This window comes from Synchiropus splendidus, chromosome 18, assembly GCF_027744825.2.
Source record: "Synchiropus splendidus isolate RoL2022-P1 chromosome 18, RoL_Sspl_1.0, whole genome shotgun sequence".
Classification (NCBI taxonomy): Eukaryota; Metazoa; Chordata; class Actinopteri; order Syngnathiformes; family Callionymidae; genus Synchiropus; species Synchiropus splendidus.
The window spans coordinates 9716962-9732680 of NC_071351.1; the positions used below are offsets into that span (position 1 = coordinate 9716962).

Sequence of the window (15719 nt, forward strand, 5' to 3'; positions counted from 1 at the left end):
GAAAAATCAACCACCACGAACGCAGTGAAAAATGCTCCGCAAAGGTCTCCTCAGCCACAAACTGAGAATTGGGTCAATTTTTATTGAATTTAACTCGCGAAATTGAAAAGTTCAGAACCAACATTTCAATAGATGAAAAGGGTCATGGAAAAGTTAATTGACATTTTCATCACAAAGGTTTAAAAATAACGGCGGCAGATTGGTGTCAGCGCTATTGGCAAGGCGACAATCATGAGATCAAACAAATATTATGCAATTTTGTGGAGGGGGGGGCTGGAGGGTGAACGGAAGTAAAGCTTTTCACAAAGCTACCGATGCAGACCAGACTTTCCATTCGCAGGCTTCCCCTATCAGTGTTCGATTATCACACCACGAGAAAAGGTCAGGAGGTTCACTGGTAAGACACACTGAGTGCATCAGTGCAGATAAAACACCTCATACAAACTTTCACAACATTCATCAAATAAAGAATACTTCAAACTCTGCCATTTTTTATATTTAAAATAACAGCACAGCAGTTACATTACATATGGTTTTGAACTTGACATTTCAATTTGATCTCTAAAATCTGTTGTTGAATTGAAAGAGAAAGTCATTCACCACTACATCGCCACATGAATATCTGAACAATCAACACAAAATACAACCCACACAATAACTGAGTAAAAAAAATAAATTGAGTAGAACAATAAAGTGTTGCAGTTTATTCCCATTTATTAAGTTTAAACTCGTGATTTCTACCCAATTCTTAACATTTTTGGTTCCAACAGTAAAAAAAAAATGTTTTGCAAGCTTCCTGGAAGAAAAGTTTCGTTACACATGAAGTGAATATGAAAACAAAACGTGACATATTTATGGTCATTCTGCTTCACACATCTCTGAACACTGGACTGTTGGTGGTGCCATACTGAACCAGCGAGACTGTAAAGATAAGAGCGTCCCTGGAGACAAAGCCAGAGAGAGTCTGGACAACTAGCAGGCAGCAAGTCCATCAGTTACACCTCACTTTTAACCACTTTGGACAAAAACAGTACTTATTTAACCCACAAATTCCTTTTAATTCAGGTGAAAGGCTTGAACCTTGAGAGTGGTGCTGCTCTGAGAGATGAGGGTCATCAGAGATTAACCCGTGGCACTTTAGCAGTGGGGGGGCGATAGATCGCAGCAACAAACTACTTAGCCACCACAAAACATTCCAGCTCCTCTGCTCTGCTGCAATCCAGTAATGGATACTTCCCCAGCTCCTCAATTGGTCAGAATGTTTTCATACAATAATTTAATTCTGAAACACATTTACAAAGCAGGAGTAATCAATTTTAATTAGTTGATTTTTTTCATTCGCATAAAATTTAATGTACTGCCATCGATCTCTTTTGTTCTTTAATGCAGTGCTGCTTTCCTGTAATTCGAATCTTTGCTTTTTCTATTTTTTTTTTTTCTGCCTCACTCAATGATGACATTGGGTGACAAGCCAGAGTGGCAGTGTAACTTAAGAAAGTGGTGCTCCATCAAAAGTCAGTACAGATTAAAAAGAAACAATAGATTTGAAATAAAGTTTATATTTGAAAATTCAGGATGATAAACAACGATTGCCTTCATTCACCAGCAATCACAATGCTCTGTTATGTAAGAGTGAGTTGTCAAAATCTGAGGAGAAAAACCAATGAAAGGACAAAAAAAAAAATCCAGGTAAAGTTGGAAAACATTCAAGCACCAATGAATGACTTGGTTTCGTACAGTGGGAGTAAAGCACAGCAAACAAACTGCTGCTTGAGTTGCTTGTGTGACACTTGCTGTGGAACTGACAGAAAGGATTTTCTTATAAGTGCCGCTGCACCGTGTTGTCCTTCACATCATCAAGGCCCGCTGCCCTTTCACATCCAATTAGCTGATTGAGGTAAAATGCAAGAGGCACCAGCAGCAAACAACGTGGAGCTTGTGTCCAAGCGACACACCACAGAAGTTGTGTTATGGTGTCAGGAGAAGAAACGCCAGCATCACAGGCTACATACAGTGACAAGCCTAACCTTGTCTGCTCATTCCACCAACACACCAGCAACTTGATTTTCAACCAGAGGATCTGTATTGAATAGATCCTTATCATAAAGTATTAAAATAACACACCCCACATACCAGTTACATACATTAATAATAGGAATTATATATTTAATCACACACAGATACACATTCCAGCGAGGCAGAACATGAACCTTTAAAAGGTATGGATGCGGAGAAATTAAAATTTATAACAGATATTACAACACAGGAGCTCACATCTAATAGACATAACTTAGATATGTTTTGAGGAAACACGTCACCTTTCTCATCAGCTTCTAATAACTCAGTGGTCCCTGAATTCTATATAGTTTTCAGTTGTGTGCAGGCTGAATCTCAAGTATCATACCAACACAAGACTGTTCACCAACAGGTTAATAAGTGAACACATGTGTAATAACAGTGTATTCAACAAATATGGAGAGCTTGGTAAACAGCTGCCATGAGACACTTTCCATATCATGCTCGAAAAAGAAACTGCCACGTATGCTGCCGAGTAAAAACCACAATGAGAGGCGTCACTGTTGATCTCAATAATAATTCTGAGAACAACGTGACACTGAAGCTCACAAAAGAAGAGCCGACAGATTGTGACATTCCTGTGACATTATAATCGGTCGTCCACCCTTCTCAAGTCAAAAGACTGAGTGCACTAATCGCACGTCTTGGATCAGCAATTTCATGGTCTTCAGAAAGAGGGCCAGGAATTGGTGGCATGACCCTCAACACGGGGCGAGACCCGTCTTTCCCTCCATAAAGGAGTGGAGAAGTTATCCGGAGCTGTGCATTCAGTAGAAGAGGTCAAATATCGCCATCTACTGGGGGGCGCTGGTACAGGTGGAGTGGAGAGTGGGAGGACAGTCTGACAGTTCACCCTTGCGGCCTGTTTTTTTTTCACCGAGACTTGTCACAAACATTTAGACACATGAGCCAAGACAATGGGCCCCACATCTACAGTGGGAGAGAAGTCAGAATGGAATCGCCATCAAATCAAAGGAGGAGCACGGAGGGGAGGGGGGTGTCGCTTCAAGGTAGTTTCTTCTGGTTTTGGCCAAAGACGGCAAACAAAAGTCTGCTACTGATCATGCTTCAAACGATGCTGGAGGACTCTCCGTTTCTGGAGGCCATGAGCTGCCAGCAACAATCCGACCTCAAGACGCAGAAAAGCAGAAAACGAGTGCCGGTGCTAAGAGCCCCTGAAAAACAACAATCACCAGGCTCACAGGAAGTCCGTTCTTCTCATTTAACCTGAAACCAGAGAGGGTATGAACATGACAGCTTGTCACATCGAATCATGATTTCCCCCTCTTAGAGACGAGTGACGCTTCACACTTAACTTTTCTTTGTCCACAGACGGGAACAGGATGTCAATTCTGGCAGGTTTTGCGGCACGTTTAAGCTTATGATATATGTTCGACTGATGTGTAAATACCAAGGGCATTAAGTAAATTCCACTGCAAGAAGTGCAACAGGAACTTGTGTCTTCTCCATCCTCAAAAGGCCTGGATAAATACGCCCTTAAAGAGAGCTAGCATCAACTCCATAGTTCAGTCATTTTGAGCAGGCTTGCAAACTGACATTTGTTTGCCCTTTTTATGATTCAGAATGATCAGAAATGTACTCACTGCAAATATGTGCATCTTTTGTCAAGATGCCACTGCACAGCAGAAGAGGAATTTGGGGTGTGAAGGGTGCTACGCGGTTCTAAAAATAATACAGTATGTATATGATATGTTGAGTCATAATATTCAAAATAACTAAATGAGCTTATGGTTTTTGGAGAAAGATCCTACACTGTTGTGTTTAGGTGTATCTCCAGTGAACCTGCTCAGTAGCAGCAGCTGATAAAATTGATCAGAAAATATATGTTAAAAAAAAAATGGGACGCCAAATGCCCTACAACTTCCTTTTAATCTGACACTGAATCAAGCAGATTGGCACAGGACATCCATGACATTCCTAGGCCAAAGAGGAAAAGCTTTTTTTCTATTAAGTTCTGGTTTAGCCCAGAAAGCCTTCCAGTGAAGGAAACATCGAGACAGGGCACTGACCAACCTAAATCTGCACCCTTTTTATGTGGCTCTTCAAATCCAACAGCTCCAACATCTTTTCCCAGTTCAAATTCACTTCCAAAATTTACTTCAAAATAATGAGCTGTTCTTGAAAACTAGTCACTTTTAAGATTGAAAAAACATACTGAGAACCTTCCAGAGACTTAAAAGAATAAGTGGAGGAGACAGTGAACCAATATAATGTCAGTAACAGTGGCGTGTTATGGCGAAGGGGCTGAGTTGACAGCTAAGCAGCAGACGCACACCTGTTCTGACATTTTCTGACAACCTTGACACAGAAAACACATGACAATGTCACTCTCTGCATTTTAAAAAAGCATTTAAAAAAAAAAAGCCGCTTCCCCAATGAAACGTCAAACCTTTTACAGCCTTATCCAGGAGAGGACAATTGACACAGGAGGGGAAAAAAGAGAACACGTTTTTAGAATGCAGACTTAGCTGGGTATAAAGTGTGACATTTCTGACACTAGGCATATTCTAAAATATTGAGTGATAGGAAAAAGGCTTTATAAAATTCATCAATTCAAACAGACAAAATATCTTAGACGTATTAATGGTTCAAAACTTGAAATACCCGTCTTACTACCGTCATCAGAAGTCGCCTTGGATTTGAACGCATTGCTTCAGGTTGTTTTGGTGTTTAAGGAGAGACTGGTTGGGGAAGTGGGGGCATCATTTTCTGATTTAACTTGTAAGAATAAAAGTAATGATGAAAACATTTCAAAGTCATCTTTGAAAAGGACCTTGTTTTCACATCTTTCTCTTTTCATTTTAAGACATGGAGGTTCAGATGAGGGTGGAACTTAATTATGTCTGACGTATTCCAAATTACACACCATTCACTGAGGAATCTTGTCAAGAGGACTTCCTTGATTTTCCATCCTGCCAATTTTGCAATCTTAGCTTTTGAGAGTTTAATTTGACAGAGAGAGAGAGCAACATATACGTAATTTAACAAACCTACTCGGCATAATAAAATACGACAACAAGAGGTACAATTGACTTTTTTTTAAATATGTAAACAAATGTGAGCAGCAAACTCTTGCAAAAAAAATGCATGCAAAGATCAACAAGATAAGTTCAACACATTAGGTGTTCAATAAATATAATTTATAACATCACAATGAAAATCCAGGGACCCCATAATTTCCCCAATTATAACATTCCACACCTTATAGTTGATGAATCAAATCAATAAATTCACATAATGTCACGGGTTCCCAGTTCAACAGTCACGACACACACCTGGGCGAGGAGCCAGTCCAGGTGTCTGAAAATTGTCAGTTGGGCCTTTGGCTACGGTGTCTTTTTTTAACCAAGCAGGTCTGTTTAAGAGCAATCTTTGGTCACACCCTGACTGCAGTTTTTAAAGGCTTTAGTCAGCACACAGAAGCGAACAAGCCTTGGCAACAGTTTCTTTATGTTGACAACAGATGAAAGCAGAGATATCCTTGGTTGACCTACGACAAATCGAGACCAGCTCCATTTCAAAGAGGGACAACTAATCCAAGTGTTTCTGCTTATTTAAAGCTGGGGTCTATAGTTATCTTAACCCTTCAAAGAAAAACTTGACTGTTTGATTTCTCACTTTGGTAGCGTGATACACACAAATAAGAGCCATAATGTCATATTCCCATGAGAAAAAAAAATGTAATTTAATCGTTCTGCGATGGAATTGTTCAGTTCTGCTGCTGCACTGGTGTCGCTTCATTTTCACAGTAATGTTGCTTTTCTGCATTCAGATTTTAGCAGCAAGACTTGAATTTGACTTTCAGTTGGGCAGAGAGTAAATGGAGGTTAATTTAAAGTGTAATATTTTCAGCAGTGCAGCTCATTAGGCGGACCAATGATTTATTTACTTCTCTTTCTTCATCATGTAGTGGCTGAGCCGCCATCTACTTTATCTGAGTCACATGACAGAGCCACAATCTCACTCTACCACACACTGAGAAACGCTAAAATCACATTAGCATTTTGCTTTCATTAGTTTTAATCAAAAGCAGAAAAGTGACACATATTAATTAATAACCATTACTAGTCTTGCACCCCCCCACCCCACCCTTTTACCCGGGATAGGGGGAGGGCGCAATTAACAAAACTAAATAATCAGAATTTTGTTTCTGAGATCTCTGATAAATGTCATGTGAGGTCCCACATCAATGTTTGAAGTGTAATACATTCTTGCTGTCATATTCCATTAAAGTGCTATTACAGTCTTGATAGGATTATCAGTCATGACATTATTAATAACTCTAATGTACAGATTTTTGGTGTACACGCCTGCTTTCAAGCCACAATTTATGAACACGGCCCGGCATATGCTCAAACACTCCCCCATCCAGACCCTTTTGTGTTGCTTATTGATCATGAAAATGGTGAGAATTCCAAGTCAAACTTGCAGGCTTCCTCCCCCGCCCCCCATGCCCTGGAACGTATTGGAGTGGGCTGTTTACATTAAAGGATTGGAATAAAGTGCATTTACATCTGAAGCATAACTTCATAATTTACATTCCAACATTTATTAGAGGTGACAAACGGGCATTTGGTCCACTCGTGCTTTTCTACAATGCGGCACTCATTCCATCCATATAAATTACCGCCCGGCTTGGGAGTGCAAGAGCAAATTATTTTATTATATTTATGCATGTATGACTCTATAGGGGGTTACTAAGACAAACAGGGAATTGCTTGATGAGGCCAACTGTGGTTAACAAAGGAAGAAATATGAGATGAAGGGTGAGCCAATCGGATTGTTTGGCTCCATTTCAGACGTCCAAAACACAGGCAGTCTTCATTGAAGTGCTTTGCCTCTCTGACAATGTACAGTACAATCTGAAATGTTTGTTTTTCAAATTCATTTTAGTGTTAAACAGCAGGGAGGAGGATCAGCACCTCCAAGTCTGAAGGGCTCAAATACAAACCGACTGCGCTGAAGGCTACCTAAAAGAAACATACATTTTTATCACTTATAAATTATATCGTTTAAAATTTTAGCAACTTGAAATAAGCCAAACACAATAGACATCCAATCAGCATAAGGCAACAGGTTCTCTCCTTCTGAACCTCAAAACTCGAAATAGGATTATAATTTTTTCATACAATAAATGCTCAATTATTCTCTTGAGCAAGTCTCGAAATGAGAACAAAAAAATCCTCCACAAAGTCCGACGACTGATGCAAATTGTCTTTGGAGAAATACTGTCATATATAAGAGCAGAAGCTCCCAGCACTACTTAGCTTGAACCAATAATATTTAATTAAGAGAATCTTGCCTAAAAGGCAGTATTACATTACATAATTAGACAGGGAAGCGTTTTCAGAAGTGTAGTTACAAATGCACTGAGGGGATCCCAGCATTTGAACAAATATCTGGCGCTGTAGGGGAGCGCGCAGACAAATTAACAGCTAATAACTAACTGGGAAGCCCGATAAAAGGAGAGAAAATATGTTCCCCAAAGTGTCAATTACAAATAATTTTGCCTCTGATTTCCATACTTGTGAAAGAGCGATGAGGTTAAAAGCATTTTAATAGAGTGATAAAAACTACTTGCAGCTCATTTATTCTGGCTTTCTGGATGATTATTTATAAAGCAGTATCATCTGGGACATGGTCTCAGCATCTGACTGTTTTCGGATGCTTTTGCTCCCAGCAGCCGGAGCGGATCAAAAGAGGCAAAGCTGCCGTGGAAGGGAGACGGCTTTGGATCGCGCCGCAAAAACGACAAATACGCCGACAAATCAAAAAGTCTCAGCACCTGAAATTACCAAGTCATTTACTTATTAAAGCCGGCTGCTTCCTGTCAATCAAGCAGCGTCACATTCTCCATTTGCAGCGGAAAGCCAGCGTAATTGCTTCTCGTACTAATCAACGCAACTTGTGTAATTACGCCTTGAAAGTGACATTGGAGGGTGAAAGCGATGTGAGCGGTTTTGACAGCGGAGACATCTCAGATTTATCGGGAGATCTCAGAGCATTGTGGCGAGGGGATGCCACCACGTTAGCCACTGCAGCAGTTTGCAGCGGCAAACACAGAGAATACAGCATAAATCTGCTTGAAGTCATTACAAAGCCCAACGGACGGCGCACTTTCATGAGAATACTGAGGCAAAGTGGAGTTCACTATGAGAGATGGGGCATTAGATTTTCATTATGCTTCTTTGCAACAGAGGAACTCCAGTAAAAGACATGTTGGTCATGAGACAATAACATCCATCTATACAGTGACCATCGCAACTTTCCCTCCGTTTCACTTCTCCAACGCCAAATTTCCATTTCTTTAGTTGGCGAACGTTTGTCTTGACCATGCTCCCTCAGTCGCCACAATGAGATAAAATGGTCTGGCAAAGCAACATCTGACGAATTTTCTCACTAACCGGTGGGCCAAGAAGAAGCAATTCAAAGTGAATTAAATAAATCTTTTGGTATTGTTTTAAGAACGTATACCACCCACCATTCCCCCAGCCTCTTGTCACCAGCCAAACACAAAGCGAAACCACATTCCCAGGATACATCTGCTGCTTGTCACAGTGCAGCGCGCGTTCAGGAAGGCCGCCACTCGGTCAAGTCGCCCCATGAGTCGCGGATGCCGAGTCATGACCTCGCGTGCTCGCTAAATCTGATGTCAAAATTTAAATTAGTGGGCTTTCCGCACATCCAAGTTTGTAAAGCTCATAAACCACAGAAAGGATGAAAACAGTTGGATCATCGGCTGGAGAGATGAATGCGGATTAGAAAAACTTCAAAAAGAACTCATCTGATCATTCTGGCTGCAGGACCACCGCACACTGATTTAATCGGCAAACAGAAACGGAGACGACGGATTTATGGCTCATAAAAAGTTCACAAACACAAAAAAAAAGACCTTGTTGCTCTCATGATTGTTCCAACTCGATCAAGATTAAAAAAATATATATATAAATAAACCCTCCATCTTGAGCTGCAACAGAGACTGGCTACTACACGAAAGGCTCCAGTGATTCATTCACTGTGTTGGTCTCTAATGAGTCAAAAAGTGTGACCTGCTCTTAAACAAGAAGTCACAGCCAGAAGCTGTAAACTCATTTCCCCCCCCATTCAAGCAGCCTCGTCGGCAGGACGTGGAAGATGTGCTCCGAGCATGCACGATAAATCTGACGTGAAATCATAATCATAAAGGCAATTAGCTGACCCTGCGCCACTCGTCCTTGGACATGACAGTGAGAATTCATACCGAGTCCTCTAAGGAGGAGGCGCGTGGTGTCGTGAGCAGCCGGGAAAAGTGCAACACAGCAACAATAAAAACGAAAGCCCTTCTTGTGTCATTAACCAGCCAAATAAGCAGCAACTGATGCACAGTGATTGTTGTACTCGGAGAGAAAGTTGCACTGAGGGGAAGAGATTCAGGAACACAGCAGCTATGACTCTCACAAAACCACAGCTACAACAGACAGAGAAAGATAGAAGCAGACGGGGACACCTCTCCACAACACTCAGTAAGATGCAGTGCACAAAGGTTCTTGCTTGTGGTGGAGCGCTGTCATTCACACTTCTCTATAGGCATTCAACTTTTGAAAATGAACTGCCTCTCAAATCTCTCTCCTCATATTGTTACATATGTCACACATACTGCTACATGATCCTGCAAGCCATTTCAGTCAGAGTCAAATCCTACTCACACACACACACATGCACTCCACCACTTCCCTCTTCGTAATTACAGCGAGGCCGAACTAGTGGCTGCCACCTAGTGACCGTCTTCTTCAATAATCATGAAATATCTCTATGGCTCATGCCCTCACTCGGACCATAACTCTCCTTTACTGCAGGCAACTCCAATAAAGGATTACAATTACAATTAAAGTAATGAGCAAAGAGGAAAAAAGGGGGAATCGGAGGGAAGGTTCCCCTGACTGACTAAATGGTAGCCTAGTTTCTTGACAGAATTGAGTTAACATAGCGGACTCATTACTGGCTCCCATTTTTTATTCTGTCCCAAGAATTAATTCGCTGAGATTTAAAATCGCCCGTCCAGAAAAATTAGAATAACGGTTATTGAAAAGAAAAGTTATTAAATAAGTGGAAACAGCGATGATTGAATAAATGATTATTCCGGCTTGACTTTGCGAAAACGGGGGCAATCTCTTTTATTGGCAATTTTAGAAACTACATAATGGCGTAAAGGGTAAAAGAACACATGGGGAGATGATATTAAACAGGCAGATATTTGTGTGGGAATTTTTCACAGGCATCATTTTCTTTCTTAAGCAATATTGAACGCAGTCTTTGGTATATTAGGGTGAGACACAGGGAACCGGATTATTGTTGGCTGCAATGCATATTCAAACACCCAGCGGAAACATTTGGAGGAGCGGACTCGGAATGGACCTGGAACATTTTTCAGTTTTGATATGAATATGAACACTCGTGCACCAATTGGCCATAACACGAAAGCACCTGCCTCATGATCCATGAACGAGGAGCATTTTATAGGGTGGAAGGCAGCAAATTCTGATGAATGCAGGGGTGATCTTAAAAACAACAAAAGGATGAATTCCTGTTTCAAACACATGCAATACAAACATCGGCAGTAGAGTCTTCATGTGGATCCCCACACAGCTGCATAAGAACAAATAATCAATAAATAATGCAACAGAGGAAACATATTGCAATTTGACAGAGTCGTGACCCGCATGTGACCTTTGACTTCTTTGTTTGACAGCTGTGTTGCAGTCATGTTTCACTTGTGCGCCACATGTGTGGAAGACAAACCATGAGCAGAAGTGGGGAGACCAGAACCACACAAAGGCAGAGGGGACGGCAGCGGCAGCAAATACTGTTGACACAACCTTTGCCAAAGCAACCTGTTTCCAAATGACTTCCAACACTCACCATGCTGCTGTCCCCGCTCCCCGAGTAAAAAAACCTTTATAATGTGATGACTGTTACAGAAGGGCCACGGAAATTTGGAGACTGCCGAGCCAAAACAGATCACTTCAAAGCGGCTTATTTAACGCTTGCTAAATTTTTCATCATAGACGCTTAATATCCTGGGGAAGGGGAGCTTTTGAAGTTGCTGTGAGACCGGGGATGTTCTTACAATTCTTTGCCCCCCTCCCATCTACCCCCCTTTTCCTCTGCTGTACTAAACACACACAGGCAGTTCATGTAAACCCATACACATGCAACATCAACTGGTGCCAGGCTATGTTTTTAAGACAGATATAAGTATGGAGGACAGTAAAAACTCACGGACAACACATCCAACCAACCTGATACAGAGCGCTGTGTAATCGCTGAAGCTTCTGGAGCTGACATCAGAGTCCCAGCAAAACACAGCTCCACGTCACCATCTATTGGCCCAACTTGATTAGCTACCACTTTGCAATGGAGAGCTCAAAACTACTGTACGTCTTGTTCTCTCAACGCTATTGCCTGACAAAAGCAACCACATACGTAATGAACATGAGATCACAGACTTTAAATTCCTTAATTTCTACACAAAACCACACTTTAATTTTAACTAAAACATGAAGCAGTGTAAGAGATACTGGAATAAACTGACAATTGCTTTTAAATAAGGTTAAAATCTACTTACTCTGCCTTTGTTTTAATCTTCGCCCATATAAGATCTCAAGGCACGCAATATTGCTATAATAAGCTTGAATTGTGGATCAGGCTATATATCGTGTTTTTAGTCTATATGGCAACTTCAAATGAATTTTTAATTGCTTTTCTGATCATGTGGATTTTTGACAGTTTATTATGATGCAGAAGACTCACAGAGAAAACAGTTGAAATGCAACATATTTTAAAACCCGCAGCATTGTTAGAAAAATTCCCATTGAGCGGTCGCCAATCAAACACTCAAGTTCAACCGGTGAAGATTTGCCTGCGGCGAAGGTCTGTGGAATTATATGATTCTATTTTAGTTATTAACGTTGGATGAAGACTCTCATAATTAAATGCAACCGAAACTAACACAGGAAACCACAAACTGGCTGTTGGCACGAAGCTGTTTCATAAAAGACACATTCACATGTGTGCAAACACAAAAATTGATAAACATCAAATCACTGTGCATTAAGCCACGAAGTATGTCCTCATTTAGATGAGGACATTAAAATCATATATCTATTTTTGAAGAACACCACACCTTTTTAATTGAAAAGAAATATCCTTTAGTTTCCAAGAAAATGTATTAATTCATTATTTACTTATATTCTTGAAGCAAACTTGGCAGTCTAGTCAAGGACTGAGATTTTCATTTCCAGCTCATTCTGGTTCAAGTGAAAGCAACTAGGAGAGTGATGGTGCGTCACTGCTGGGAGGAGGTCCAGAGACTGCCCAGCAGGAGGCTGACAGAGATAATGGCCACAACACCGCGGAGCGGAAGGTTGGAGGGGAGCTGGAGACACAGCAAGCGGCGGTGAGAGCGAGCAAAGAGCAGCACCGGGGGCAGCAGCGACGGCCTGCCGCTGACTGGTACAGCAGTCAACCGCAGAGCACACACGCTCCATTTTGCTGCAGACCTGGCCCGGTGGCCTGGATGGCAGAGAAGGTTATGGCATGAGCCCTTTGGCCACGGAGGAGATCTCACACCGACCAGTGTGCCAAAGCCTGCTGATCTGGGCGAGGTGAGTCAGAACCTCTTAACATGACTGGTGTCCCCAGACTGCCACGCTGACATCCACATGTGCACATTAATGTTACACAAGTGTCTCTCTCCCGCTCTCTCTCTGCCCTCCCAACACTGCCAGCACTCCCACTCCTCTCATCCAGATAAAATCCTTTCAGACACAAATTTCAATTATTCACCTCATCCAAATAATGCCATGTGACAAGAATTATCCCTACTGTAATAATCCACTTAACTGGGAAAGAGCAGCTCATCAAAAAGGAAAGGAGAAAAGGGGTTGGTGGTGGAAATGGTGGAGGAGGTGGGGGGGTGACTTGTCAACCAGTCTCGAATCAGAACCCTCGTAACAAGAATTTCTTCCCGTTTTGAGCAGGCAGTCTTGAAGCGCGCTGGGATGATGAAATTGAAGTAAATTGAAAGAAAGCCTGGGAGAATGCTCCCACAATCAATAACCCTTGGATTAAATTAGCCTTGGCATGAAGGGATGATGGGGGGAGGATGAAGAGTGAATGACATTGAGACATGGAGGCAGAACAATACCTCTCTCCTCTAACCTGAAGCCCATACAAGGACGGCGAGTGGATCTGCGCCGTGTTCCATCCCACTAAGCACCGAGACAATCCCTGTTGTGATCGTTGTCATCGCTCGGGCTGAGCGTTTCCGATGAACACTTTATTGAAAAACAACTGCTGTTTATGGCCATTAAATGCCGCTTGCTTTGCTTGCCTTTAGCACGAGTTTTCACCAAGTCCAGCAGGCCACTGGAACGTTTAACTGCTGCTGTTCGCCATAAACCACGAGTATGTGAGGAAATAAATAGTTCGGTTATTAAATAAAGAGACAAGAACGATGGGTGCATCCCACCACCTTCAACTGAAGACAATTGTAATACATCAAGCTTAATTGCTGACAGCAGCAGAGCACGATCTCATCATTTCAATTTTGCACTTCACATCATATTACTTCATCCCTACAGAGGACTAAAACACAATGTTGAGATCATATTTATCAGATTGGCAGATTATACCAATTTCTATTGATTTTTAAGGGACATTTTGTTCTGTGCCTTATCTGTCTGTGGATGAAGCCAAAAATATACTTAAATGTCATTATTGGATTTATTTTTCCCCTTTAAAATATCATAAATACAATTATTTATGAATTGACCACACATCCAAGTATAATTCCGCCCCCCAAAAAAACAGTGGAAGCTTCTTTCATGTAGCAAAAAAGATGTAGCAAAAAAACAGTTGATAAAACCCGAGTTCAAACTCTATATTTGAACAACTAAATAAGACATTCGATCTAAAACAAAGTGGTCATTTTAATTACTCTAGGCTTGATGAATATATTGCACTTATTTAGACCTTAAATAAATTCATGATCATGTACTTCACCAAGGTCGAATTCAACCAAGAGTAATGAGTCCAACTGAGACGAGAGAGAAAAAAAGTAACCTCAAAAGCAATGACATGTCTATTAAATGTAAAAACCTCACAGTTAGAAACGTACAATAATGGGGCACAAAATTATAAAAATACAATATAAAGACATCGCACAGAAAGGAAGCAACTGTTCAATGCCACAAAGAGTTTAGTTACACTTCTCACTGTGACTAAACAATGAACAGCCTTTGCAAAAAACATTGAAGGCATGGCACTTTATTCCTCTGAACTGACGATCGAAAACGCAACATGTGCTCACACAACGTGTGTACTTGAATCCTATAAGACTGTTTGATCGTCTGCTCTCGTTCATAGTGAAGCCAAATCCCTTACCAGAGCTTCTCGCGGAGGTGCAGCGACATCGGCCCCGAGAGGAAGCACCGCCTGTGGAAGCACACGCACAACAGTGTTAGACTGCCATCTAGTGGACAGAAAAACGAACTGCATTATTTAGCGCAGACAAAACCAACACGTTTATTATATTTCTATAGTTTACTATATAAAAAAATAATTGCGTTTGTTTTTCATCGTTTTAAATTGATTCTTGGTTGAAACAGAAAATGTGTATTTAAATTAAAATGACATGACCATTTAAAAGCAGACATTTGGTGGTGCGTTTTTGTTCCTTTGACATTTGCACAGGGCAACACAGACTATTGATTCAGACACGCAATGCAACTAAGGTTTCTGACAGAATAGCTGAAGAGAATTCCTATGGAGAAAGAGCGCTGAAAAAGCCTCCATGTTTACCCAGTTAAGTTGCAAATAAAAGGACATCACCTGAAGGCAGATGTAGTTGTACATGAACTCATGATTCTGCCTGCTGATACCTAAAACATTGCTGAATACTATTAATAACAGTACGACAGTGTATTAATAGTGTAGATTCAAGGATGGCGCCTCTCAAGACGAAGATGTTTTAGCAATACAGTCAACATTGGTGTCATATGGCCGCCGTGGTTGGTCGTCTCAATATTGATTCTTGACTTACCTGTTCGTGTTCGTAAAAACAACAATAAAAACAATTCAGTCGTGATCACAAACACCGATAATGAAGTGTTGTAGCGTGAATAAGTTAATTCAGACAGACTCGTAGTCACCTGTCAGCTAACACGAACAATGTTTTTTGAAGAATAAAGGGCAAGTTAGTATTCGCCCAAGGTAAAACAGACGTGAAAAATACTGTAATTTTCAGTGTATGAATGGGTGAAATCAAACCAAGTACCAACATGTGTTTCAGTTGTGACGAACAACTTGGAGGCGTCTTAGCAGCTAGCTAGCATGCTAAGCAGCAAAACAAAACTCACTCACATTTACACAAACGTCAGTAAACAATAACTTATTTTATGCACACACCGAGAGCACGCTGGTGGAAAGTGACATGTATAGTATACTGTAAAATAAGCTGAATAAGTATCGACCTGTGTTGCTGGCTCAGACTGCTCGGTGGATGCCATCTTTCTTCTTCCGCTCGATGGAATCAGGCTCGATTGCTTGCACCTGAACGCCGGACTCGAAGTTCAACCTGAGGG

The 15719-nt window shown here is 41.2% G+C and overlaps 1 protein-coding gene across 1 annotated transcript in view; it reads right to left on the reverse strand.

Moving 5' to 3' along the window:
• pex14 (peroxisomal biogenesis factor 14) overlaps positions 1–15712 on the reverse strand; it is a 44234-nt gene extending 28522 nt beyond the window's left edge. Inside the window, exons 1-2 of the mRNA XM_053849150.1 lie at positions 15609–15712; positions 14521–14571 (exon numbers count right to left, since the gene is read on the reverse strand). Coding sequence (XP_053705125.1) covers positions 14521–14571; positions 15609–15644 — 87 coding nt within the window. The 5' untranslated portion in view covers positions 15645–15712. The remainder of the gene's footprint in view (positions 1–14520; positions 14572–15608) is intronic.
• Between the last annotated feature and the right edge of the window lie 7 nt (positions 15713–15719).